General features: G+C 38.0%; 2 protein-coding genes across 4 annotated transcripts in view; one reads left to right on the top strand and one right to left on the bottom strand.

Annotated features, from left to right (window-relative positions):
- Positions 1–22,282, bottom strand: part of LOC130569035 (eukaryotic translation initiation factor 3 subunit C) — a 31,980-nt gene extending 9,698 nt beyond the window's left edge. For all 3 annotated transcript variants that reach the window (XM_057358374.1, XM_057358376.1, XM_057358375.1), the window contains exons 1-11: positions 22,148–22,282; positions 18,591–18,709; positions 18,445–18,510; positions 15,405–15,594; positions 7,449–7,574; positions 7,303–7,354; positions 7,089–7,219; positions 5,773–5,891; positions 5,435–5,692; positions 5,167–5,308; positions 1,688–1,813 (exon numbers count right to left, since the gene is read on the bottom strand). In XM_057358374.1, coding sequence (XP_057214357.1) covers positions 1,688–1,813; positions 5,167–5,308; positions 5,435–5,692; positions 5,773–5,891; positions 7,089–7,219; positions 7,303–7,354; positions 7,449–7,574; positions 15,405–15,594; positions 18,445–18,510; positions 18,591–18,691 — 1,311 coding nt within the window. In that variant the 5' untranslated portion in view covers positions 18,692–18,709; positions 22,148–22,282. The remainder of the gene's footprint in view (positions 1–1,687; positions 1,814–5,166; positions 5,309–5,434; positions 5,693–5,772; positions 5,892–7,088; positions 7,220–7,302; positions 7,355–7,448; positions 7,575–15,404; positions 15,595–18,444; positions 18,511–18,590; positions 18,710–22,147) is intronic.
- On the top strand, positions 10,959–13,458 carry LOC130569036 (eukaryotic translation initiation factor 3 subunit C-like). The gene is made up of 6 exons (XM_057358377.1): positions 10,959–11,080; positions 11,175–11,226; positions 11,310–11,440; positions 12,638–12,756; positions 12,837–13,094; positions 13,221–13,458. Exons 1-6 carry the CDS (start codon positions 10,985–10,987, stop codon positions 13,441–13,443), a joined length of 879 nt encoding a protein of 292 aa, XP_057214360.1. The 5' UTR covers positions 10,959–10,984; the 3' UTR covers positions 13,444–13,458.
- Positions 22,283–26,128: the final 3,846 nt, after the last annotated feature.

The raw sequence follows: 26,128 nt of genomic DNA, 5'->3' as shown, positions 1-26,128 counted from the left end.
GAAATGGAATTCTTGGCCGTGGCCGAATAAAACTGAAACACTTGGCCGAAGGCCAAACATTGAATACCGAATAAGTTTTATTTTGAATTTCATTTATTCATTAAGCTATTTATTTTTTCACTATTGCATAAACTGAATGGTCAAAATGGGCTTTTCTATATATTGTCTTGCTTTTCAATATAATACAATAATGTCACCTAAAATAAAATTAAGCAAAACAAAGAAAATAGAAACTGAGCCCTCTTCCTTATTCAGTGGACTAACATTATATTAGGCCTATAAGTGACTGCTGAAAGAATGTAATGTTCTCTGTATGCCTACAACAAAATAGTTCATAACAAAAGTGTCATTCAACATGAACCAAAAATACGAATAAATGAAAACTGTTGGATTATCATAGGCTACACAGCAAAATGATTTAAAGGAACAATACCGGGTTTTTAGAAGGATCTATTGACAGAAATGCAATATAATATACAAAACTATTTCTTCAGAGGTGTATAAAGACCTTACGTAATGAACCATTATGTTTGTAATACCTTAGAATAAGCATTTTATCTACATACAGAGCGGGCCTACATACATTGAATTCACCGCCATGTTTTGTACAGCAGCCCTAAACGGACAAACAACTCTACAACGCGCGTTTCCTCTTCCGCTCCGCTGCGGTATCGTGGTGAAACGGATCGTACTCTACGGTTCGGAACGCATGTGACCCGCGGATTAAATGTTTGTTTATTCACCATTGAGTAAAAGAGTAAAACGCGCTCTCTACAGTTTTAGCCCCAATGCGCTCTCGCTCTCCAGTATCTAGACGAGTACAATATTAAAGCAGTTCCAGATAAACAATGATGCTCAAAACTGCTCCGTCACACAGCTAATATTACAACAAAAACAACAACATAACTTGGTTCTAACAAACAGAAAAACCAATGTTACTCCACAGAACGTTTATTTTATGTAATAAATAAGACATAGCTCTTTCTACAGTCTTTCTAATGCCCGCATGACCCCTTCCCTGTGTCAACATGAGAACGACATCTTTTTGTACTGTGGTGGCCACCGTCGTGCTTGGACTGAGCGATTTGTTGCAAATCTATAATACAACGCTAGTGGCCGCTGTAAATCAAAAACTGGACCTTTAAAGGAGAGCTTTTTTCTACTTTTACACAAATATAATATAAATCTTAGGGGTCCACAGAATGTGTCTGAAGTTTCAACTGAAAATACACCACAGATCTTTTATTATACCATGCTCTAAATGCCCAGTTTCGCATGCGAGGAGAAACGTGCCATTTTGGTGCGTGTCTCTTTAAGTGCAAATGAGCTGCTAGTCTCCGCCCACTTTTCAGCAGAAAACAATCAGGGCTGTGAGCCCGTGCTTCCAACAACAAAACGAAGGGTCACAAAGCGAATAAAAAAAAAACCCTGTCTCGTCTTGAAACACCAAACATTTTTTTTCTATAAGCGAACATACTCCTAACAAAGGCGTCACATGTTGTATATGCGAAAGTACACAAACCGGTCACCTATTTACACACTGCTTTCTATAAGTGAAAGTACACAAGAAAGAAGGGTCACATAAAACGAATGAGAAACACCGTCATGTTCTATGCTTTTTTTTATAATATAGTATAATAGACATGAAGGCTTAACCCTAGGAATGAACTTGACATGTTATGCTGACCTGGTCTGAGATGGCCAGATTTTCACTGTCCTCCGCAATATTTTCTCCAATGAAGATGTTGTTGTTGTTAAACAGGATGTCCAGCAGCTCATCAATGCAGTCCAAACACTTTTTCCACATATCGGCCTGACAGAGAAAGGAAGGGAGAGCGACAAATCAAATGGAAGTTGATTTACATTTTGCATGGCCATTTATGATGTTTATGTAAATTTAGATTTTAATGATCATGTATAATGGTAACTTATTTTTTGCTGGAAAAAAGAACAACATCAAAATGATGAAACATGAAATGTATGTGCTAAATAACCAAGAAGGGACGAAATAAAAAACGAATGAGCTTTTTTTGAACATCCCATCGCGACCTGAGGAGTCAGGATCTGTACAAGGCTCTATGGTGTGGAAATTATGGCGACATTCATGACTGAAAAAGGCTGTTATATATATAAATATTTATACAATGGTGCGAGTGACCCGGTCGAACACTTAACCACGTCAAATTATCCACATTATGCCCATGAATGAAAGTTAGAAATGTGGGTCTTTTATAAAGTGAATTTGACATAAAAAGCTGTTTTTTGTGGAGTAAAAACATTAATAAACAGAGTAAAATTACATTGGTTTAAAAATATATATATATTTTGTTACAAAATTACATCTCTACATCGTATCTAGATGACTAGATAAAGATAAAGACCACGAGTGTTCACCCCAAACGAAGACCACATAAGGGTTAAATACATTCAACGGCAAGCCTCGTTAAAATCACGCGTCTCTTGCATATGTGCAATGTAAGTATATAATGTGCAGTTTTAACTGTTTCTCTGAAGGCTATAATGAGAAATGAGGGATCAGTTGGATATGTTCGCTTTCCCCTCACACACTCAATTTAAAAATATAATATGCTGGTTGTTTGTGGTTTTATGACTAAAAATGTGATGCGATGTGGGAAAACCTGTTGGATGTCGCGCTGGGACATTTTCAGGAATTTCAAAAAATAGCTCCGAAAGAATAATTTTTGTGCAATTACTTGCCTGTCAACATTTTGCAGCGTTCACATTAGTGATGCACGATAGATACGGTACTTTAATGATGCGCGCGTTTCATATCCTTCCCGAAATGCGCACATTTGCAGCAGCCATATGTGTGTGTGCGCAGATGTGCTCTCAGCGCTCTCTTCAGACAGTGGACGCATACAACTTTCCTCTTATATGCGCTGCAGCTTTCGGGGTGACGAGTGACGACAAAAGGAAAGTCATGGTGACAAATAAGCGCTTTTATGTCTGTTCACGGCGAACCCGTCTGTACAAAATATGTGTGCACCAAAAGAGCCAACATGATCTGCTTGGCAAAGTATTTCACCGACAGACATCCCGACTTGAATTTTTAAAGTGACAGGTAGCCAATGTGAATGATAACAATAGCCTGAATTATGCTTATTCATGATTTATTTTGTGACAGGCGAACATGCAGCTTTGACAACGCTTTACAACAAGGTTCCTTTTCTTAACATTAGTTAGCTAACATGAACTAATAATGGGAAATACTTCTACAGCATTGATTCTGATCTAAATGGTTCATTTCAACAGGCTATTTAATAAATATTTCAATCCATTTAACATATTAACAGTTGTTAACATTAACAACTAGGGCTGTCACGATTATTAAATAATCGTCTCATCGCGATTGTTTGATCTCATCGCGATGGTTTCAGATCATTGCAATTATTGCACATCTCTACAGAAGACTGTATATCTCTGTATATATTGTTACTAAAGCATGGTAATACTTGTAAAATGTACCACCACAACACAATCACTTAAAAAAAAAAAGTAAAGCATATACCATACAAATTACCTGCAGTACAATTTAATATTATTTAAGCAAATCTCATTGTGAAAACCAGTCTACCAAAATTTCATTAACATAGAAGTCAAATTTTATTGTAGTCTTCCAAGTGAGAAAAAAACAGACTAGAAGCTTTTCTATGACTGATAGTATTTTAATGGCGGCTTCAATTCACACCTGATCAATTTACTTCATTTACCAGTATTTGGTGGTTGTATTATTGACAGGTAAAAGCCTAAACCTTAAATATATGATGACCCAATTTTTTCCGATGTATTTCCAAGAAAAAAACATTCTTGTATTCAGAACAATATGGTCGTTTCAATCGCTGAATCAAAAATGTAATGAGAATTGAATGTCAAAGCTCAAAAACAGACAATTAATCGCCATAATCGCAATGATTTATTAGACAATTAATCGTCAGTCAAATTTCATAATCGTGACAGCCCTATTAACAACTGGATTTGTATTTAAGTAACATTAACAAATATTATTAAATGCTTTAAAAGAGATTTATTGTTAGTTCATGTCAGAATGCATTATGTAATGTTTTTAATGAATTGTTATGTATCGAAATGAATGTATTTAACAATGTTTTACGGTCTATTTTAAGTTTAAACTGTTTACTTTCTCGTTTCACCTTAGCAGAGAGCAAACACTGAGACAGGTACACCTGTAGGACTGTATCATAGATTGATAACTGACACTCATATGTAGATCTGTGTGGTTACCAGAGGTCACGTTAACCGAAAATTCTCCGCCATTGACAGATTTTTTTTACCAGTGACGGAAAAATCTGAAGGCCGTCCTTCATTTGAATTTGTTTCATAAAGTAGTTGATTTTAAAATGCCTACATTTTTTGCATTTTGTGTTTTTAAGGTGAATAAAAGACTCTTTTCCCCCATTTATTTAATTATTGAGGATTTCTTTAAAAAAGTCTAAAAATCTTGTCTTGTTCTTTTGAAACTAGTCTCGTCTCGTGGGATAATTGTCTCATCACACCCCTACCATTGACTTTTCACGCATTCAGTCAAGCAGATGTGAAAAAGTTGGGTGCAACAATATGTTTCTGTTTGCTCGCATGCAATTAAAGGGGTCATATGACACGGCTAAAGCGAATATTATGGTTCGTTTTAGATGGAATGCAATGTGTATACACGATTTAAGGTTAAAAACGCTGTATTTTCCACATACCGTGCATGTTTGTATCTCCTCTTTGCTCCGCCTCTCTGAAACGCGCAGATTTTTAACAAAGCTCATGGCTCTGAAAATCGAGGTGTGCTATGATTGGCCAGTTAATCAGTGCGCAGTGATTGGTCGAATACTGCAAGCGTGTAACGAAATGTAACGCCTCTTGCTTTGGAACCTGATGTTCCAAATATGGCAATTGTACTGACAGGTACGCCCACCTTACTTGCGTATACAATTGGTCAGTCTTAGTCAACTCATACCATGAACTGATGTAGATTTGTGGCATTTCAGGCAGGTCTGGGCGAGCATTCGCTTTTAGATAGAATGCATCTTTTGTTCCCACACTTTAATTTTTGCAGTTTTACGTGTCTAATACATGCATGGGCAATTTATAACACACCAAACTTATTAGCACACGTCGACCTCTAGGCCCATGTCTCACCTTCATGAAAGCGGCCAGGTTGGGGTTGTAGTCATACAGGGAGGCGATAATGTTGAACTTGATTTTGACAGAAATGCCCTCACCGAGGTTATGCTCAACAGAGATGCCTGCGAGAGCATGCAGTAGCTCAATCTGAAAAGCTCTGCAAGGCGAAAAAGGAAACATGCCTTCACCAAAGCTCATGCCAGAATTTTGGGTTTTTACATGAAAATATTCTCTTGGATGCAATCTGTGCATTTGAAACAGTAAAGTAAAAACGCTTTTATACCTGTCTGTTCCTTTCTTGCCTCGTGCCTGTAGGATCTCATGGAGTTTTTTCACCACCACAGGAGGGTTGATCTCTGTGCCTTTAGCAAACATTTTGGGCTTTTCCTTCACCAGTGGCACACCTCCCTTCACCTTCTCCCACACTCCCTCCTCTGCCTCTCCTCCCTCTTCCTCGCCATCATCCTCCGCTCGCTCTTTCTTCTTGTGTCTCTTCTTCCTTTCATCCTTGCGTTCAGCCTGCTTGTCACCATCTAGAGTTCTGAGTGGCACATAGTGAGATTTAAACATGTGCATGAAAATAAACACACAGAGTACACAGCCTGAGGCTGAAGCTCATACTTTTTAAGGAACGCCACAGCCAGGGATGCTGCAGTTCCTTCGTTGTCCTCACTGTCACTACCGCTGTCCTCAGTGTCCGAACTCCAATCTTCATCATCATCACTATCAGACTCTTCATCCTAACATGAAGACAAACCGTGACACACACACACACACACACACACACACACACACACACATTAACATTGCTGTAACCGCAATATAGTAATGTCAAGTGCTCTCAAAGGAAGACTTGGCACAAATTGAAAATGTAACCCTAGATCATATTTAGGAAATGGAACCTTCTTGAATAGCTACAGATGAAAAAATGTGAAAAACGTGGCTTTTGGTCTGTTAGTTGGGTCATTCCGCGTCAACTCGACCAGAGGTCCTCGGATCAAATTTGTGATTTTTTCTATTTTTACAGAAGCAAGACCAATATCAGTAGTGAGGAAAGCCAAAATATTAAATGCCGCTGATTAATACTTATATATAATACTTATTCATAATCAATTAATTTGTAGAGGGAAGTAAAGACAATTTTCAGCTTAAATTTGGAGCCATATTAGAGGGGGTAAAAATATGACATGAGAAATATGCCAGCATTTTAATTTTACATTATTTATTTTTAGATAGGTACAGTATATCTGTTAGTAAAGCTGTTCATTTTAGCAATCCTTGATGCATTTTATGCCAATGATGACCGCTCAAAAATGAAGAAAGGGCATTTTTTTGTGTTCTTTTGACAGAATTTGCATGCCTCCAACTCCAGAACCGTTAGAGATACCTTAATGTCCTTTTTGATTCTTGTACTTGACCAACCTTTCTTTTGGGAACTACATTTTTAAGGCCCTATAAGGTTCAGTCCTAGAGATATAAGGATCTAAATATGGCTGCATGACAAAACTGCCATGAAAAACCAAACGTGGGTCATTTTTTCTAAATTCTGGTACTTCATTACTTTTAAAGAGGAATGTCTGAAGAACAAATAGTGTTGAAACTAGAAATGTACCGTATCAAACGACTGCATTGAACATAACCATTTCAGTTTCTTTTTAGCCCTGAGTTACTGTTAACTACTGATGTTGGTCTTGCCTCTGTAGAAATGGAAAAAAAAATAAGAGCCAGGAAATATTCAAAATTTGGTTTATTCGACAGGGAATGACCCAGTTGCATAACCAGGTATGGCTTCAGAATATGAAGCACAAACCATAAGATCTTTCTTATTTGAATACAAATGTGGAAAGATTCTTCAAATAAAGCGATTTTTTTTATTTGTTATATTTGAGTGAACTTTTGGGGGCTGCGAGAGTTATATTGTTGCTAACAGGACTTACAGCTGCACCCTTGAGGAACTTGCTGGCCTCTGGGGATTTCTTCTCCTCCTCTTGAGGCTTCTTTTTCATGAAGCTTTTGGCTGTCACACCGTCATCCCCCCCCTCTTCATCACTCTCAGCAGACGACCCTCCTGATCAAACACAACCTTTCAAAACACAATTTCAAAAGAATCAATCTATAGCAGTTCAAAGATACCGCATGAGGGGAAGCTACCACTCTCGATTTCATCCTTCTCCTCCTCTTCATCAGCGGACTGTTCTGGGTTCTGAAATGAAAACCAGAGAAACGGGACTGGCACTGCAGAACAGCTCCAAAATCACAAACGCGTCCATATTTTATATAAGAGGATTCTGCAGTACCTCCTTGTAAGTAGCAATCTCCGTTTCAAATTCTCGGTTGTATTTGCGAATCTTCTGGCGCAGCGTGCTCAAAGCTTTAGCGTTGTTTTTGTTCATCTTCTTTTTCCCTTCCTTATCCTCCCATAGCTATTGAGAAAGACAAACTTATTCCTCACCCATAATGCACCTGGTCAAGCGCCTTCATGAATGCGACTAGGGATGAGCATTTTTCAATCAAATCATATTCAAATATTTGTTTATTTCAATTAAGTTAATAAAGATGTCATTTCACATCATGTGATGTATGTGAGGAAAAAAAAACAGATTAGCAATGTTGGAAACAGCATTTAAACCCACGTAGAGCGAAAGCACACAAAAACAAACCGCACAATGTATTTGAGTTTGTATATTGATCTTGTTTTACGTGTTCTTGATAAGTGAAAACGAAGTCAAATGTCTGTGTTTTGTTGGCAATCGGCGTGTACGTGCATCATGTGAGCCACACAGTTATATAGAATCAACAGTTATGCAGGGATAATGCGATGTTATATTGTGTGCTCATGTTTTAGTTCTGCCAACTGCATGCCTGCAGAAGCTCGACTGTTTTTGGAAATGATCGTACAGATGTATCAGTCTTATATAAATGTGTTCAAACTAAGACTCTAAGATGAGTAGTATGCAAAACTATAGGGATGCACCGAATCTAACATTCTTGGCCGAAGCCGAACATGATGTGAAACACTTGGCCGAAGGCCGAATAATACCGAACACCGAATATGGTTTTTGCATTTCTTCTATTTATTAAGCTATTTTTTTCACTATTGCACAAACTGAATAGTCAAAATTTGCTTTTAAAAATTTGTCTTGCTTTTCAATAAAATACAATACAACTTAATATAAAATTGAGCAAAACAAAATACATTAAAACAAAAAATTTAATAGCCTATATTAATTAGGTCTATAACTGACTGGTAAAAGAATGTAATGTAAGTTACTCTGTACCCCTACAACAAAACAGTTCATTAAAAACTGTCATTCCACGTTAGGCCTATAAACTAAAAATACGAATAAACTAAAACTGTTGGATTATTATAGGCTACGTTGCAAAATGATTTTAAGAAAAAAAAACACCGAACGCAAGCAATTCTGACTGATGCTGACTGACAACCATATCAGTTCACGTCTCTCCTCCAAACTCCGCCCACAGAAGCTGACTGTTCTCTGGTGCACTCGTGGCCGGGATGCACAGAACATACTTTGACAAGTTGTTTAGTACACGGAACTGTGTGCGCGCGACCACTGTATGATGTCAAATTATGTCGCGAGCGGCGGGGCTACTGTCAGACCGCCCGCTTCCGTCTGAAGTACACAAGTTACCGACCGGTAAAGACGCTTTCATTCGGACATTTACTTCCGTGCGGCAAGTCCCGTGCTGTGTCTTTCTCTGACACCTTAAAATGCTCCACACACACACTGCCAAAATGTTTTCGGCAGTAATAAAGCGCACGTCTCTCTCTCTCTCTCTCTCTCTCTCTCTATCTCTCTCTCTCTCTCTCTGCGCTGGTTGCTAGTTGATCGTTTCTCGAGTCATGTTCGGTAAAATTTATTCGGCCATTTCACATATTCGGCCGAATACCGAACATGTGTAACGCATTAGTTCACCAATAAATGAACATTTTTGGTTAATTTACTATTGTTCAGGCCAATGAAGATGTAAATGACACTGTTTAGTCAGCAGAACAAAAGAATCTTCAAGAAGATTTTTAGCTGAAAATGTAATTCATGATGCTTTGTAAAATGAAAATCCTCAAGTGCAAGTTCTGTGGCTCCCGACAAATCAATTGGTCGGTGTAAGAAACTGAAAATTATTTATATCATTAATATCGGTAATCTCAGGCAATCGTTCAGTAAATGCATCAGTATAAGGCACAACAGCATTCTTGCAGCTTTGAAAGGATTTTTTCAGAAAAAGAGAAAATAGCATTGCTTTTCATTCCTCAGTTGCAAAGTCTGATCTAAATGGCTATATTTAAGAATCCCTAAGAAGCTGTGGAACCTGAACGATTTGGCAGGTTGGGGGTACCTAACACACACGTCTCACTATATTGACTTGGAAGGACCGTCGATATGATCCTACGGTCCGGAGAAATAGCAAGGTTTNAGAGACGTGCGCTTTATTACTGCCGAAAACATTTTGGCAGTGTGTGTGTGGAGCATTTTAAGGTGTCAGAGAAAGACACAGCACGGGACTTGCCGCACGGAAGTAAATGTCCGAATGAAAGCGTCTTTACCGGTCGGTAACTTGTGTACTTCAGACGGAAGCGGGCGGTCTGACAGTAGCCCCGCCGCTCGCGACATAATTTGACATCATACAGTGGTCGCGCGCACACAGTTCCGTGTACTAAACAACTTGTCAAAGTATGTTCTGTGCATCCCGGCCACGAGTGCACCAGAGAACAGTCAGCTTCTGTGGGCGGAGTTTGGAGGAGAGACGTGAACTGATATGGTTGTCAGTCAGCATCAGTCAGAATTGCTTGCGTTCGGTGTTTTTTTTTCTTAAAATCATTTTGCAACGTAGCCTATAATAATCCAACAGTTTTAGTTTATTCGTATTTTTAGTTTATAGGCCTAACGTGGAATGACAGTTTTTAATGAACTGTTTTGTTGTAGGGGTACAGAGTAACTTACATTACATTCTTTTACCAGTCAGTTATAGGCCTAATTAATATAGGCTATTAATTTTTTTGTTTTAATGTATTTTGTTTTGCTCAATTTTATATTAAGTTGTATTGTATTTTATTGAAAAGCAAGACAAATTTTTAAAAGCAAATTTTGACTATTCAGTTTGTGCAATAGTGAAAAAAATAGCTTAATAAATAGAAGAAATGCAAAAACCATATTCGGTGTTCGGTATTATTCGGCCTTCGGCCAAGTGTTTCACATCATGTTCGGCTTCGGCCAAGAATGTTAGATTCGGTGCATCCCTATAGTTTTGCATACTACTCATCTTAGAGTCTTAGTTTGAACACATTTATATAAGACTGATACATCTGTACGATCATTTCCAAAAACAGTCGAGCTTCTGCAGGCATGCAGTTGGCAGAACTAAAACATGAGCACACAATATAACATCGCATTATCCCTGCATAACTGTTGATTCTATATAACTGTGTGGCTCACATGATGCACGTACACGCCGATTGCCAACAAAACACAGACATTTGACTTCGTTTTCACTTATCAAGAACACGTAAAACAAGATCAATATACAAACTCAAATACATTGTGCGGTTTGTTTTTGTGTGCTTTCGCTCTACGTGGGTTTAAATGCTGTTTCCAACATTGCTAATCTGTTTTTTTTTCCTCACATACATCACATGATGTGAAATGACATCTTTATTAACTTAATTGAAATAAACAAATATTTGAATATGATTTGATTGAAAAATGCTCATCCCTAGTCGCATTCATGAAGGCGCTTGACCAGGTGCATTATGGGTGAGGAATAAGTTTGTCTTTCTCAATAGCTATGGGAGGATAAGGAAGGGAAAAAGAAGATGAACAAAAACAACGCTAAAGCTTTGAGCACGCTGCGCCAGAAGATTCGCAAATACAACCGAGAATTTGAAACGGAGATTGCTACTTACAAGGAGGTACTGCAGAATCCTCTTATATAAAATATGGACGCGTTTGTGATTTTGGAGCTGTTCTGCAGTGCCAGTCCCGTTTCTCTGGTTTTCATTTCAGAACCCAGAACAGTCCGCTGATGAAGAGGAGGAGAAGGATGAAATCGAGAGTGGTAGCTTCCCCTCATGCGGTATCTTTGAACTGCTATAGATTGATTCTTTTGAAATTGTGTTTTGAAAGGTTGTGTTTGATCAGGAGGGTCGTCTGCTGAGAGTGATGAAGAGGGGGGGGATGACGGTGTGACAGCCAAAAGCTTCATGAAAAAGAAGCCTCAAGAGGAGGAGAAGAAATCCCCAGAGGCCAGCAAGTTCCTCAAGGGTGCAGCTGTAAGTCCTGTTAGCAACAATATAACTCTCGCAGCCCCCAAAAGTTCACTCAAATATAACAAATAAAAAAAATCGCTTTATTTGAAGAATCTTTCCACATTTGTATTCAAATAAGAAAGATCTTATGGTTTGTGCTTCATATTCTGAAGCCATACCTGGTTATGCAACTGGGTCATTCCCTGTCGAATAAACCAAATTTTGAATATTTCCTGGCTCTTATTTTTTTTTCCATTTCTACAGAGGCAAGACCAACATCAGTAGTTAACAGTAACTCAGGGCTAAAAAGAAACTGAAATGGTTATGTTCAATGCAGTCGTTTGATACGGTACATTTCTAGTTTCAACACTATTTGTTCTTCAGACATTCCTCTTTAAAAGTAATGAAGTACCAGAATTTAGAAAAAATGACCCACGTTTGGTTTTTCATGGCAGTTTTGTCATGCAGCCATATTTAGATCCTTATATCTCTAGGACTGAACCTTATAGGGCCTTAAAAATGTAGTTCCCAAAAGAAAGGTTGGTCAAGTACAAGAATCAAAAAGGACATTAAGGTATCTCTAACGGTTCTGGAGTTGGAGGCATGCAAATTCTGTCAAAAGAACACAAAAAAATGCCCTTTCTTCATTTTTGAGCGGTCATCATTGGCATAAAATGCATCAAGGATTGCTAAAATGAACAGCTTTACTAACAGATATACTGTACCTATCTAAAAATAAATAATGTAAAATTAAAATGCTGGCATATTTCTCATGTCATATTTTTACCCCCTCTAATATGGCTCCAAATTTAAGCTGAAAATTGTCTTTACTTCCCTCTACAAATTAATTGATTATGAATAAGTATTATATATAAGTATTAATCAGCGGCATTTAATATTTTGGCTTTCCTCACTACTGATATTGGTCTTGCTTCTGTAAAAATAGAAAAAATCACAAATTTGATCCGAGGACCTCTGGTCGAGTTGACGCGGAATGACCCAACTAACAGACCAAAAGCCACGTTTTTCACATTTTTTCATCTGTAGCTATTCAAGAAGGTTCCATTTCCTAAATATGATCTAGGGTTACATTTTCAATTTGTGCCAAGTCTTCCTTTGAGAGCACTTGACATTACTATATTGCGGTTACAGCAATGTTAATGTGTGTGTGTGTGTGTGTGTGTGTGTGTGTGTGTGTGTCACGGTTTGTCTTCATGTTAGGATGAAGAGTCTGATAGTGATGATGATGAAGATTGGAGTTCGGACACTGAGGACAGCGGTAGTGACAGTGAGGACAACGAAGGAACTGCAGCATCCCTGGCTGTGGCGTTCCTTAAAAAGTATGAGCTTCAGCCTCAGGCTGTGTACTCTGTGTGTTTATTTTCATGCACATGTTTAAATCTCACTATGTGCCACTCAGAACTCTAGATGGTGACAAGCAGGCTGAACGCAAGGATGAAAGGAAGAAGAGACACAAGAAGAAAGAGCGAGCGGAGGATGATGGCGAGGAAGAGGGAGGAGAGGCAGAGGAGGGAGTGTGGGAGAAGGTGAAGGGAGGTGTGCCACTGGTGAAGGAAAAGCCCAAAATGTTTGCTAAAGGCACAGAGATCAACCCTCCTGTGGTGGTGAAAAAACTCCATGAGATCCTACAGGCACGAGGCAAGAAAGGAACAGACAGGTATAAAAGCGTTTTTACTTTACTGTTTCAAATGCACAGATTGCATCCAAGAGAATATTTTCATGTAAAAACCCAAAATTCTGGCATGAGCTTTGGTGAAGGCATGTTTCCTTTTTCGCCTTGCAGAGCTTTTCAGATTGAGCTACTGCATGCTCTCGCAGGCATCTCTGTTGAGCATAACCTCGGTGAGGGCATTTCTGTCAAAATCAAGTTCAACATTATCGCCTCCCTGTATGACTACAACCCCAACCTGGCCGCTTTCATGAAGGTGAGACATGGGCCTAGAGGTCGACGTGTGCTAATAAGTTTGGTGTGTTATAAATTGCCCATGCATGTATTAGACACGTAAAACTGCAAAAATTAAAGTGTGGGAACAAAAGATGCATTCTATCTAAAAGCGAATGCTCGCCCAGACCTGCCTGAAATGCCACAAATCTACATCAGTTCATGGTATGAGTTGACTAAGACTGACCAATTGTATACGCAAGTAAGGTGGGCGTACCTGTCAGTACAATTGCCATATTTGGAACATCAGGTTCCAAAGCAAGAGGCGTTACATTTCGTTACACGCTTGCAGTATTCGACCAATCACTGCGCACTGATTAACTGGCCAATCATAGCACACCTCGATTTTCAGAGCCATGAGCTTTGTTAAAAATCTGCGCGTTTCAGAGAGGCGGAGCAAAGAGGAGATACAAACATGCACGGTATGTGGAAAATACAGCGTTTTTAACCTTAAATCGTGTATACACATTGCATTCCATCTAAAACGAACCATAATATTCGCTTTAGCCGTGTCATATGACCCCTTTAATTGCATGCGAGCAAACAGAAACATATTGTTGCACCCAACTTTTTCACATCTGCTTGACTGAATGCGTGAAAAGTCAATGGTAGGGGTGTGATGAGACAATTATCCCACGAGACGAGACTAGTTTCAAAAGAACAAGACAAGATTTTTAGACTTTTTTAAAGAAATCCTCAATAATTAAATAAATGGGGGAAAAGAGTCTTTTATTCACCTTAAAAACACAAAATGCAAAAAATGTAGGCATTTTAAAATCAACTACTTTATGAAACAAATTCAAATGAAGGACGGCCTTCAGATTTTTCCGTCACTGGTAAAAAAAATCTGTCAATGGCGGAGAATTTTCGGTTAACGTGACCTCTGGTAACCACACAGATCTACATATGAGTGTCAGTTATCAATCTATGATACAGTCCTACAGGTGTACCTGTCTCAGTGTTTGCTCTCTGCTAAGGTGAAACGAGAAAGTAAACAGTTTAAACTTAAAATAGACCGTAAAACATTGTTAAATACATTCATTTCGATACATAACAATTCATTAAAAACATTACATAATGCATTCTGACATGAACTAACAATAAATCTCTTTTAAAGCATTTAATAATATTTGTTAATGTTACTTAAATACAAATCCAGTTGTTAATAGGGCTGTCACGATTATGAAATTTGACTGACGATTAATTGTCTAATAAATCATTGCGATTATGGCGATTAATTGTCTGTTTTTGAGCTTTGACATTCAATTCTCATTACATTTTTGATTCAGCGATTGAAACGACCACTCTCTCTCTCTCTCTCTCTGCGCTGGTTGCTAGTTGATCGTTTCTCGAGTCATGTTCGGTAAAATTTATTCGGCCATTTCACATATTCGGCCGAATACCGAACATTGCTATTTTCGGCCGAATATATTCGGTGGCCGAACATTCGGTGCATCCCTACAAAACTACTCAATTTTTCCGGTTTCACAGACAAGGCTTAGGACTAGTCCCAAACAAAAAATGAAGCTTGAGCTGTCTTAACTGAAAATAAATTGCCCTGACATATCTTTAAATATGTAATTGCCATTGTTTTGTCTCGAGATGCACACCAGTAATATTTTTATAAGCAACTTAAATATCCTAATTTAACTAAGGCCTAGTCCTGGTTTAAGCTAAGCCTTGTCTATGAAACCGGGCCTTTAGGTACTAGGTAAGATTAATATGAGATTGGCAGAAACTGCGCGTTTTACCTCCGTTTTAAAACACTTATATATGGTGGTGTGAGCTGAGCATAACACAGGATCCGTACATACAAATTTATTTATGTATACTATAAAGTCATTACAGATGACGCGTTACATGAGAATGAGGATTCTAATAGTGTCTTCTGCAAGCGGTAACTTATCCCTGTGACGTGGTTTTTATTCTTATGTAGCATTTTTAATTTTCTAATAATTATTCAGATCGAATATTTGTGCACAGCCCTAAATGCTCCACTAGAGTTTTCTAGTGTCTTCTACACACCTGATTCAGGTAGTCCTCCAGATCAGCTAGCAGGCGGATGTAAAACTGCGGCACACCCTCTTTGTCCACGATCGTTTTACTTTTGAGGAAGGAACGACACAACTGCTCAAACTCCTCCAGACATTTGGAAATGTCTCGGATCTTCATAGCATTGCGAATTGTCTTGATTAAGTTGGTGAGCTCTTCAAACCTGGAAAAAACAACCAGTAGCGTGAACCGCAGATTAAGAATTTAGTGAATTTAGACTGGTAACACAAGATCATTTTAATCTGGTGGTTTAAACGGATTTTGGCAAGATTCAACTTTCTAGTTACCTCATTAATATACATCACTTTTCATAAATGAATAATCACAAAAAACAAACAAGTCTTAAACCAATTCATTACTAATTTATCCAAACGAAAAATGATGGAACATGTGAAAATGGTGTGGTTGAATGGACAAGGAAAGAAACAAAAAACAGGTGAGGAGAAAGTGAAAAATAAAAACGTGCAGCGTTGTGTAGAGTAATTCTTTTGTATTTACATAACGTACATTTTAAGATGCAACACACGCAGTTTCTGCCTCTCATATCAATCTCATGTTAATCTTGAGTACCTATAGAGTAGTAGGGGCGTAACGGTTCTCGGTAAAAAATTGAACCGCACGGTTCTCCACCAACGGTTCGGCATGCGTTCCAATGCGGCTCATCTTAAATCTGACAACGCATTTATAATATGGTTCGTCAGAAATTACAATGACAAAGTTCAGCGTATGTATGTTTGTCGATGGATACACATTTAATACCTACAACAAATCAAATAACGTAGACAAATTTCAATAGGATTGACGTATGCTGTACAGTCATTTCTGCTTTCATCACCCGGGTGTTGTGAGACCTGAACAGCACATGTTGCTGTTTAAACTACACTCATTCAAGCCTTGCCAATTTAAACATTTAAGTGCAAGATGATGCAGAAGAAAACTCGCTTTCACGCTGTGAGAAGATCCGAAGCGCGCATAAGGAAAGTCTCAGACATGGCGCAAATATTGAATCGTCTTTGAAGCGCTTAAACGGACAAATTCACACACAAAGTAGTTCAACGTGCCCCTCTTGTCGAGTATCTTAACAAACATAGTTATGTCTTAAGTGAACGGACGAAACAGACGAAAACAACGCATGTGTACAGTATCAGTGTACTGGATCTGTTTCATTCCTCTTAAAGCGACAGCAGCATATTCCTACTGTCTGTTAAAAGTCAAGGAAATCACTCACTGCTTGTGACTCAATAGCTTCTGTAACTTCAATTAAGATTCTTTTTTTTTTTTAATTTGTACATATGCAATGTTACGTTTTATTTGATTACTTTAATCCATTTCTACCTTAAAAGGTATATATACACAGTATCTTATTTTATTTTCTGCTTTGCTCTGTTGTTTTATTGGTGCGGATACTTGTAGCTTGATTATGTTCTTATTTTTATTTGTCAGTAGTCCCTTTTCCCTGAACATAGCACAAACCGCACCGAAACCGTGACCCTCAAACCATGACACAAACCGAACCGCGAGTAATTTGAACCGTTACACCCCTATAGAGTAGTATTACATGCTTCATAACTTCAAAGAGTCTTTAGTTTGATCACATTTATAAAAGACAGATACAGTTGTATGATTATTTCCGAAACCAGACGACCTCCTGAAAGCGTGCAGGGGGGCGGAACTACAGGTAAACGCGACATCACATCATCGCATTATCCCTGCATAACTGTTGATTCACTAGAAGTTTGTGTTGTTTACCTTGTGCAAGTATGTGCCGATTGCCACCAAAACACAGACATTTGGTTCACTTACAGCCTGCGGTTCATGCAGTGAACAAACAGACACACCTAAACTTCACTATCGCAAGAGTAACGAGCTGCAGCGCAGCCCAGGTCTCGCTCGTCGGTTGGCTCGTGGGCGGGCTCTTTCACCTTTGCCTTGCCGACACAAGGATCCAGAATTAGAAAAAAACTTTCAGAATCAATTTGGAGTGCTGGGGGAGTGTATCAAGTGCAGAAATACTACATCATACATCCAACTAGTTTTTTTAACAAGTTGACCATGTTAAGCATGAGAAGCCAGCATGTTTAACAGTGTAAAGAAGTCAGAATGCATGACATAGCATGAAAGCTCCGCTTTAATGTTGAAAAACTTATTGTTATTCTCCTGTGCAACAAGAAGTCATGACTGGATAACATCATGTTTCTAGAAAGGCTGTACAGTGTGACATATGTCTGTCTGTGCTGCGAATGAATTTAAAGGAGTAGTTCACCATCAAAATGAAAATTCTGTCATCATTTACACTTCCTCTTGTCCTTTCAAACCTGTGTAACTTTCTTTCTTCTGCAGAACACAAATGAAGATATTTGAAAAATGTTGAACAGCACAGGCCCCCCCATTCACTTCTATTGTAACCAATGCAAGTGAAAGGGGGACTTTTAACAACATTCTTCAAAATATCTTCTTTTGTGTTCTGCGAAGAAAGTCATACAGGTTTGAAATGAGAAGAGGGTGAGTAAACGACAGAATTTTCATTTTGAAGGTGAACTACTCCTTTAATAGAGTAGCACACGTGCGATACAGTTTGCCAGGTACATAAACAGAGCTGTTTGTTTGAGTGAAATGCATTTTTCGTTGTGGATATAATGCTGGATTTGGAGATCGTTTGAAACTGATAGATGGCACGGTCCCTGTGCTAAAAGATTCCAGACATGAACCACACTCGGTAAGTCAAACTAAGTCATATGTCTGCGTTTTGTTGGCAATCGGCGTGTACGTGCATAATGTAAACAACACAAACTTATAGTGAATCAACATTTATGCAGGGATAATGCTATGATGTATTGTAGTTCCATCAGCGCCACCAAGCATAGAGGGGTAAAATAGCTGTTGGCGATCAGCCCCAAGTTCGTTGGTCATTCGCATCGCTTAAACGCATCGCTTGCAATCTGAAAAGCCCTTTATTCACCATTATTACGAGCAAAAGAGTGGTTAAAATATCATTTAAAAATTAAGCACTAACCGCTTATCCTTGGCACTTCGTACCACTCTCTTGGTGTCCTCCTCCTCATCACTTAGCAACAGAGCCCTACAGATAAAACAAGAGTGTTCAATTTCTGCTTCAAAACAGGTTACAATTCAAAACAAAATTCAAAAACATGTACTCACTGCTTATTAAAAGTAGTCCCGGTTGTTTTTGGGGTGATCTCATCTGCAGACAATGATTCTTCCGACTCGCTGTCGGATCCGGTGGCGAAAAAGCGGGACATGATGTACGTGTATTACCACTAAAAAGAGAAATAAATAAGACAGGGTAAACTTACCTATTAAGCTCACCAAAATCTACATTAAGACATTTTTTGTGCACATTATATTAATTTGAGTAAAAAAATTAATAGAGAAAAGCATTTTTATTAAGATATACATCATTAAACGCAAAAAGTCTGGCTGAGCTTAATGGGTACACCCCATTCATTCATTAGACTATGGCGGTCCGCCATACATATCATGTTGTCTGTTTTAGAGGTCGACCGATCTGCGTTTTTCAGGGCCGATGTCGATTATTACAGATCAAGTAGACAGATAACGGATATTTTGAAACATGTCTGGTGTAAAAATGAACATGTGCAGCGTGACATTACCTAAACGCGCAGTAAAATCAACATATTTGACGAAGAATCTTGCCGTTTTGTTGTGCCATTGTTTGGGGGCTTGCGCAAGGATTTGATCACATTATGAGCCGATGCGGGAGAAACTGTACCGGCAGAACTTTTTTGAAGATATTAATTGGATAATTTAAAGGGGCCATTTCATGAAAATCCTATGAAAAGTGCTATAATCGGGACTCTAGTGCATCTGCCAACTCAGAAAACGTGAAAAATTACAACCCAGTAGGGCTGGAACGATTCCTTGAGTCACTCGAGTAATTCGAATACTAAAAATCATTGAGGCAAATTTTTTGCCATGTGTTGTGCCCTATTATATCTATGGAGCCAATGATTAAATTACTACTATAGCTATTGTATTCTTACAGATTGAGTCACTTAATTTTGCTCTTAAAATGTACCAGATTGCAGCATTTACCTTTAAAAAATGCTAAATTTTCTTCTGGGTGAGTATGCCTCCTGACCCCCCAAGAGGAAAATACTTTACGCCCCCATAGTCTCACAACATTTTATGGGAAGCACTGTACATACACATTAATATAGGGATGCACCGATATGTAAATTTTGGCCAATAATTTATCGTGAATCCCTAAGTTAATATACATGTTTCCATGACTTACTGCCACAAAACTAACTGTCCGTGTTCGTGTGTGTGTGTCAGCTATAATGCACACCTTTTAGATTATTGATATTTATTATACTAAATAGGGATGCACCGAATGTTCGGCCACCGAATATATTCGGCCGAAAATAGCAAAAAACGCATGTTCGGTATTCGGCCGAATATGTGAAATGGCCGAATAATTTTACCGAACATGACTCGAGAAACGATCAACTAGCAACCAGCGCAGAGAGAGAGAGAGAGAGAGAGAGAGAGAGAGAGAGACGTGCGCTTTATTAATGCCGCAAACATTTTGGCAGTGTGTGTGTGGAGCATTTTAAGGTGTCAGAGAAAGACAAAGCACGGGACTTGCCGCACGGAAGTAAATTTCCGAATGAAAGCGTCTTTACCGGTCGGTAACTTGTGGCTATTTCAGACGGGAGCGGGCTGTCTGACAGTAGCCCCGCCGCTCGCGACATCCTTTGACATCATACAGTGGTCGCGCGCACACAGTTCCCTGTACTAAACAACTTGTCAAAGTATGTTCTGTGCATCCCGGCCACGAGTGCACCAGAGAACAGTCAGCTTTTGTGGGCGGAGTTTGCAGGAGAGACGTGAACTGATGTGGTTGTCAGTCAGCATCAGTCAGAATAGCTTGCGTTCGATGTTTTTTTTTCTTACAATCATTTTGCAACGTAGCCTATAATAATCCAACAGTTTTAGTTTATTCGTATTTTTAGTTTATAGGCCTAATGTGGAATGACACTTTTTAATGAAGTGTTTTGTTGTAGGGGTACAGAGTAACTTACATTACATTCTTTTACCAGTCAGTTATAGGCCTAATTAATATAGGCTATTAAATTTTTTGTTTTAATGTATTTTGTTTTGCTCAATTTTATATTAAGTTGTATTGTATTTTATTGAAAAGCAAGACAAATTTTTAAAAGCAAATTTTGACTATTCAGTTTGTGCAATAGTGAAAAAATAGCTTAATAAATAGAAGAAATGCAAAAACCATATTCGGTGTTCGGTATTATTCGGCCTTCGGCCAAGTGTTTCACATCATGTTCGGCTTCGGCTTCGGCCAAGAATGTTAGATTCGGTGCATCCCTAATACTAAACCTTCAAATCATATGCAAATATTGCCATGTTTCACTGCTGTATGGATTCATACACAAATAGACCATTTTAAAGCTCAATAGCATTTAAAGGGAATGACTTATTGCCACAAAACTAACTGTACAGTGTTCACGTGTGTGTCGGCTATAATGCACAACTTAGATGAATATTTATCAAATAAAATGTAAAAATATTTATGCAATTATTCCTATACGTATTGATATTGAGCTTTAAATAATGGTATATTTGTGAATGAGCCCATACAGTAGCTAAACACATAGGAATATTTGCATATGATTTGACGGTTTATTATAATACATATCAATAATCTAAGGTGTGCATTATAGCTGACACACAAGAACACTGTACAGTTAGTCTTGTGGCTATAAGTAATTCCCTTTAAATGCTATTGAAGTTGGAAACATGCATTTAAATTTGCATGTAACTTTAGACGGTCCCTAAATTCAAGAATATCGAACGTTTAATGTAAAACCAACTTTATGCCAGTCAAACGCGGCAATTAACGCGTGCTTCATCCGCTCCTCGCCGCGTGTGTGTAAACACATTAAGAAAATTTAATGTAATCTAAAATAAAACGGTATACAACATTTGTCAATGTTACTGCAGGAACTTGTTCTGTTCTTATGACAAGAGGCTTAAATTCCGCGAGTAGTTTGCAAAAGTGTGCGAACGGATTGCGAAAGCGTGGGCACAGATTATGAATTTGTGGGTAGATTTCAAAAATTGAGGGGACGTTTACAAAACCGAGAGCACGGATTGGAAACTCACGGGTACAGTTTATTAATCCGAGAGCACGGTTATGTAAACTATGGGAACAGTTTTAGAATCTGCGAGTACGTTTTTTTTTTTACTGAGGGAACGAATTACACTGTGGCTACGGGTTTGCAGGTCTTGTTTTTTTTTCCCCCGACGGGAGAGGGGCTCCGTAGGTTTGCTATCGGAGTTAGCAACACTGGCGAAACAAGTTAGGAATGAATGGGAAACAGTGCGTCACTTGTTTAGGATGTTTGACGTTACATATGGTGCTATATTAATACTAATATATAGAAGAAACTAAGTGGATTAACCTCCACTGGATCACTAGTTCACCACTCATAACAGATCGACGATTTGTGCAGCAAAGGACATACACGATAAACAATACGATAGAAAAATAATTAAAGCAATAATTAATAGCTGCCTACATACAAACGTGCGAGTTAGACATCCGCGAAAACGTGCGACCGGCTTCTTTTTCAAGGCCTAACGGTATTGAAACGCATAATTTGTTAATCCCGTAAACCTCAAAGACAGCATAGAGAGACAGTAAAAGAACTTGCCTGTTTGCTGATGAAAGAGTAAAAACTTCCGTTTGTGAATCTTTGTACGGATTTTAGATCCAGAGTTGCAATTTTATTAAAACGACGGCACGCGTCAAAGCCTTATCGGCTTTTCCGGAGAGAAAGGAAGCTGTAATAGAGGCGCGCCAACCCTACTGCTGCCGCTACTCTAGTGCCACCTAATGCTCCGGAGCGATGGTTGCGGCGATACTACTTGAGCTGCGGCTGAATTCGCTCACTCATTCACTATTCCCTATACGAATTCTAAATAGATAGTCCACTATATGGGGAAGAAGTGATTGAAAACGAGTGAACGATTTCGGACACTGTCGTAATATAACCTGCGTCTGACTGTCGCGGACGCGTATATTACTCCTGTGTGGCTTTATGGATTGTTTAATAAAATGGTAAAGTTAATTTTTACCTTATTTGACATGTTTTTGTATTAGGTTTTAATAAACAGAACAAAATAACTGTTTGCCACATTTATATTGTTACGTTTAATAAAATTATTTAAAAGATTTGTGTAACCGAACGCGTGCATTTTTCTGAAGTTAAGTGGAGGCAGCCGCAGCGGTAACGTCATTAATCATAAACGTCACCAAGGTAAAGTCACACAGCGCGTTGTCAAACTGTTCTATTAAGGAATGAATTTATTACGTTGTACAGTATACAGCTTAATTTAAAATGGTTGCGTTGAGCATTACAACACCTCAGAGACAGCGCTTGCACGTAATGGCCAATCAGAAGTTTAACAAAGGAGTGCAGATACGATGCAAGTCTGACTCATTTATTATAACGGGATAAACAGTAGGCCTATTTGTAATAAGCCATAACAGATGCAACTTCTGCAGTTTAAAGATGGCTTTTGTTGATAATATATTACCGTCTCATTATTCTTATTTGCTGAATTATACATATAAGTATTTGACAAAAGACAGACAATGCTTTAACATTTCAAAAGGTAATTAAAATATTGTCCAATTACAGTTTGATGTTTGATATAGTTTCATTATTCATGAAACGTAAACTCACAAAGTCTTTTCTCCTTACCACTACTTCAAGTTAATTGAATACATTAATTGAGAAATTGTCTAGGAACATCATATAACAATATCTGTCTTCACTTCACGTTCCTCAAGAGAGCCGGCAAAGGGTGGGTTTCTTTGTTGTTGTTGTTTTAGTGTTCTCTGTTTGTTAGGGATGATTGTGGCTTGTAGGTTTGTGGAGAAATGCTCATTCTTCACACTCACACTTTTGAGTAGTATACCGACATGACACAGTCATAGTTTTCTAGTAATGCCATCTGTCTTGTCATTTGAGAACAAGCAATTTATTGCTTCAAGTCAGTAATTAAAAGCGGTGTGTGACACTATTATCCACAGCGGAGGATGGGTTGAACGTAACCTATGGCTCTTATGTGTGTACCCTAAACATTGAAACAAATATATACATAATATATGGGTGTAATATAGCCTCCACACTGCCAGCAACTTCGATTTGCCGTCTGTTTCTTTCTTTGATGTTGTAAGAATGTGATAGTTCTGGTTGTCTTAGTAACACTTATGAACATCACTGTAGTATCACGTAATTTCATAATGACCCTGAATTAGTTTTATATCACTTAAAATGTCTTATACGAATGACACCAGTTCATAATAAGTCATAACAAATATGTATGGATGACGAGCTCCACTGACTTTACTGTTACGGTTGTGTAATTGCAGGACCACTCTCCTGAACATGCCACTCTTCAGTACCAAAGATTTTCATTAAACATGGGCAGTATGAATGTACTAGTATTACATGATTGGTATTTCATCTAACAATTTTTTAGGATTACTTCAAATTGGTTCTCATATTTTCTATATTTTTTGGCACCTAATTAAATACCTAATATTTAAAGGGGACATAGTAGTGTTTTCTCTACAATTTTAACAGTTTGTTTTGCTGATTGTCAAGAAAATATAAAATACTGTAAGGATTTTTTTCTCACAATGTTTTTAGAGAGGTGGAAAAGGAAGGAATCACCTTTACTGAGTTCTGGAGTCAGATGGAGGGCTTGCATTGCGCTTGGAAAACAACTACATGTAATTTCAAAGGACTCCCTCCTTTGTTGGACTTTGTCGGCAGCGTTCATTCATCAGTTTCCTTGGTTGTTAATTGCCCCACACCTGTTTCTGTTCTCCCTGATTATGTTCCCTTGTTATTTAAGCCCTGTGTTTTGCCCCATTTCTTTGTCCGGTGTTGTTTATGTATTGCGTGTGGTTTCTGCTCTGCGGATTATCATTAAATACCTTTTGTAGAATACTTCTTGTCGTGCGCTTATATACTTCAGCTACACGTGTTGTCACGACAAGACCACAACAGGCAGATTATGTCACAAAGTTACATCTAGGCGACGAATCCAGGAATTTCACTTTTCCGGTGTTCTGAACAGTGTTGGGTAAGTTACTCTGAAAAAGTAATTAATTACTAGTTACTAATTACACATTCGATAATGTAATTAGATTACTGTACAAGTTACTCTCTTCAAAAAGTATTTAATTACTTATTACTAATTACTTTCTATATCCTACATCAACCTTGATGAGTTAAGTGATTCAAGGATAGACATGAAACGGCTCTTTTAATTCATTCAAATAAATAATATAAAACTACATAAAGTATTATTATTAATTACAAATGTGAGAATTATACATTAAAGCACAGATTTTAAAGTTAGACTTTGAATTTTGATGTAAATTCCTCTTCTGCACACACACATATTACACAAAGTATTTAGTTTAATTCCATCAGAAGTAACTGTAATTAAATTACAGAAAAATAAGAGTAATCCCTTACTTTACTTTTTCAAGGGAAAAGTAATTAAATTACAGTAACTAATTACTTAGTAACTAGTTACACCCAACACTGGTTCTGAAATATTCAGTGCCTGAGATTTCGGTGACCCTGGGCAGAGCGTAGATGAATATTGAGTTTCCTGTTTCATTTAAAAGTGTACTTATTTTGGCTAGTTGGGTTCCCATACAGCAGAGAGTGGCCTGCATGTAGCGTATTAAATATCTCTTGGCTTATTTAATCAACAGATTTACAATGTCCTGACCAGTGTTGGGTGTAACTAGTTACTAAGTAATTTAATTACTTTTCCCTTGAAAAAGTGAAGTAAGGGATTACTCTTATTTGTTCTGTAATTTAATTAGTCACTTCTGATGTAATTAAACTAAATACTTTGTGTAATATGTGTGTGTGCAGAAGAGGAATTGACATCAAAATTCAAAGTCTAACTTTAAAATCCGTGCTTTAATGTATAATTCTCACATTTGTAATTAATAATACTTTATGTAGTTTTATATTATTTATTTGAATGAATTAAAAGAGCCCTTTCATGTCTATCCTTGAATCACTTAACTCATCAAGGTTGATGTAGGATATAGAAAGTAATTAGTAATTAAATACTTTTTGAAGAGAGTAACTTGTACAGTAATTTAATTACATTATCGAATATGTAATTAGTAACTAGTAATTAATTACTTTTTCAGAGTAATTTACCCAACACTGGTCCTGACTAAAAAAATGTAAAGGTCCAGTCAGTGAAATCTAGCGGCAAGGTTGCTAATTACTACCAATCGCTCACTCCACCCCTCCCCCTCCCGTTCGAAACACTGGCCCAATCCCAATTCTATTTTCTACCCCTCGCCCCTTCCTCTTGCTTCTTGAAACAAAGTGGCAAGGGTAAGGGCTACACATTTTCCGCTAAGAAATGGGACACCACTACTACACTGTTATACGTCACCATATACGTCGTTGCTAGCTCGTCACGTCAGAGGACATGCGCCGATGCACCGGGTATATGACATAAAAATATATTTTCTAGTATCGTGCAATCAGTGCTGTCCGCTAGCAAACTTTAGCGATTTTTTTGCAAACGTTAAAAGAACATCACCGTAAATACTAACACAAGATTGAATGTAACATACA

This window comes from Triplophysa rosa, linkage group LG18 (genome assembly GCF_024868665.1).
Source record: "Triplophysa rosa linkage group LG18, Trosa_1v2, whole genome shotgun sequence".
Lineage (NCBI taxonomy): Eukaryota > Metazoa > Chordata > Actinopteri > Cypriniformes > Nemacheilidae > Triplophysa > Triplophysa rosa.
This window is presented reverse-complemented; position numbering and strand designations above follow the sequence as displayed.

What these genes read in the sequence shown, in the direction of transcription:
- LOC130569036 (XM_057358377.1), top strand. Translation starts at nt 10,985, where the DNA reads ATGAACAAAAACAACGCTAAAGCTTTGAGCACGCTGCGCCAGAAGATT. An exon ending in AGATTGCTACTTACAAGGAG is followed by an intron (nt 11,081 to 11,174) that starts GTACTGCAGAAT and finishes TTTTCATTTCAG; the next exon opens with AACCCAGAACAGTCCGCTGA. An exon ending in GCTGTGGCGTTCCTTAAAAA is followed by an intron (nt 12,757 to 12,836) that starts GTATGAGCTTCA and finishes TGTGCCACTCAG; the next exon opens with AACTCTAGATGGTGACAAGC.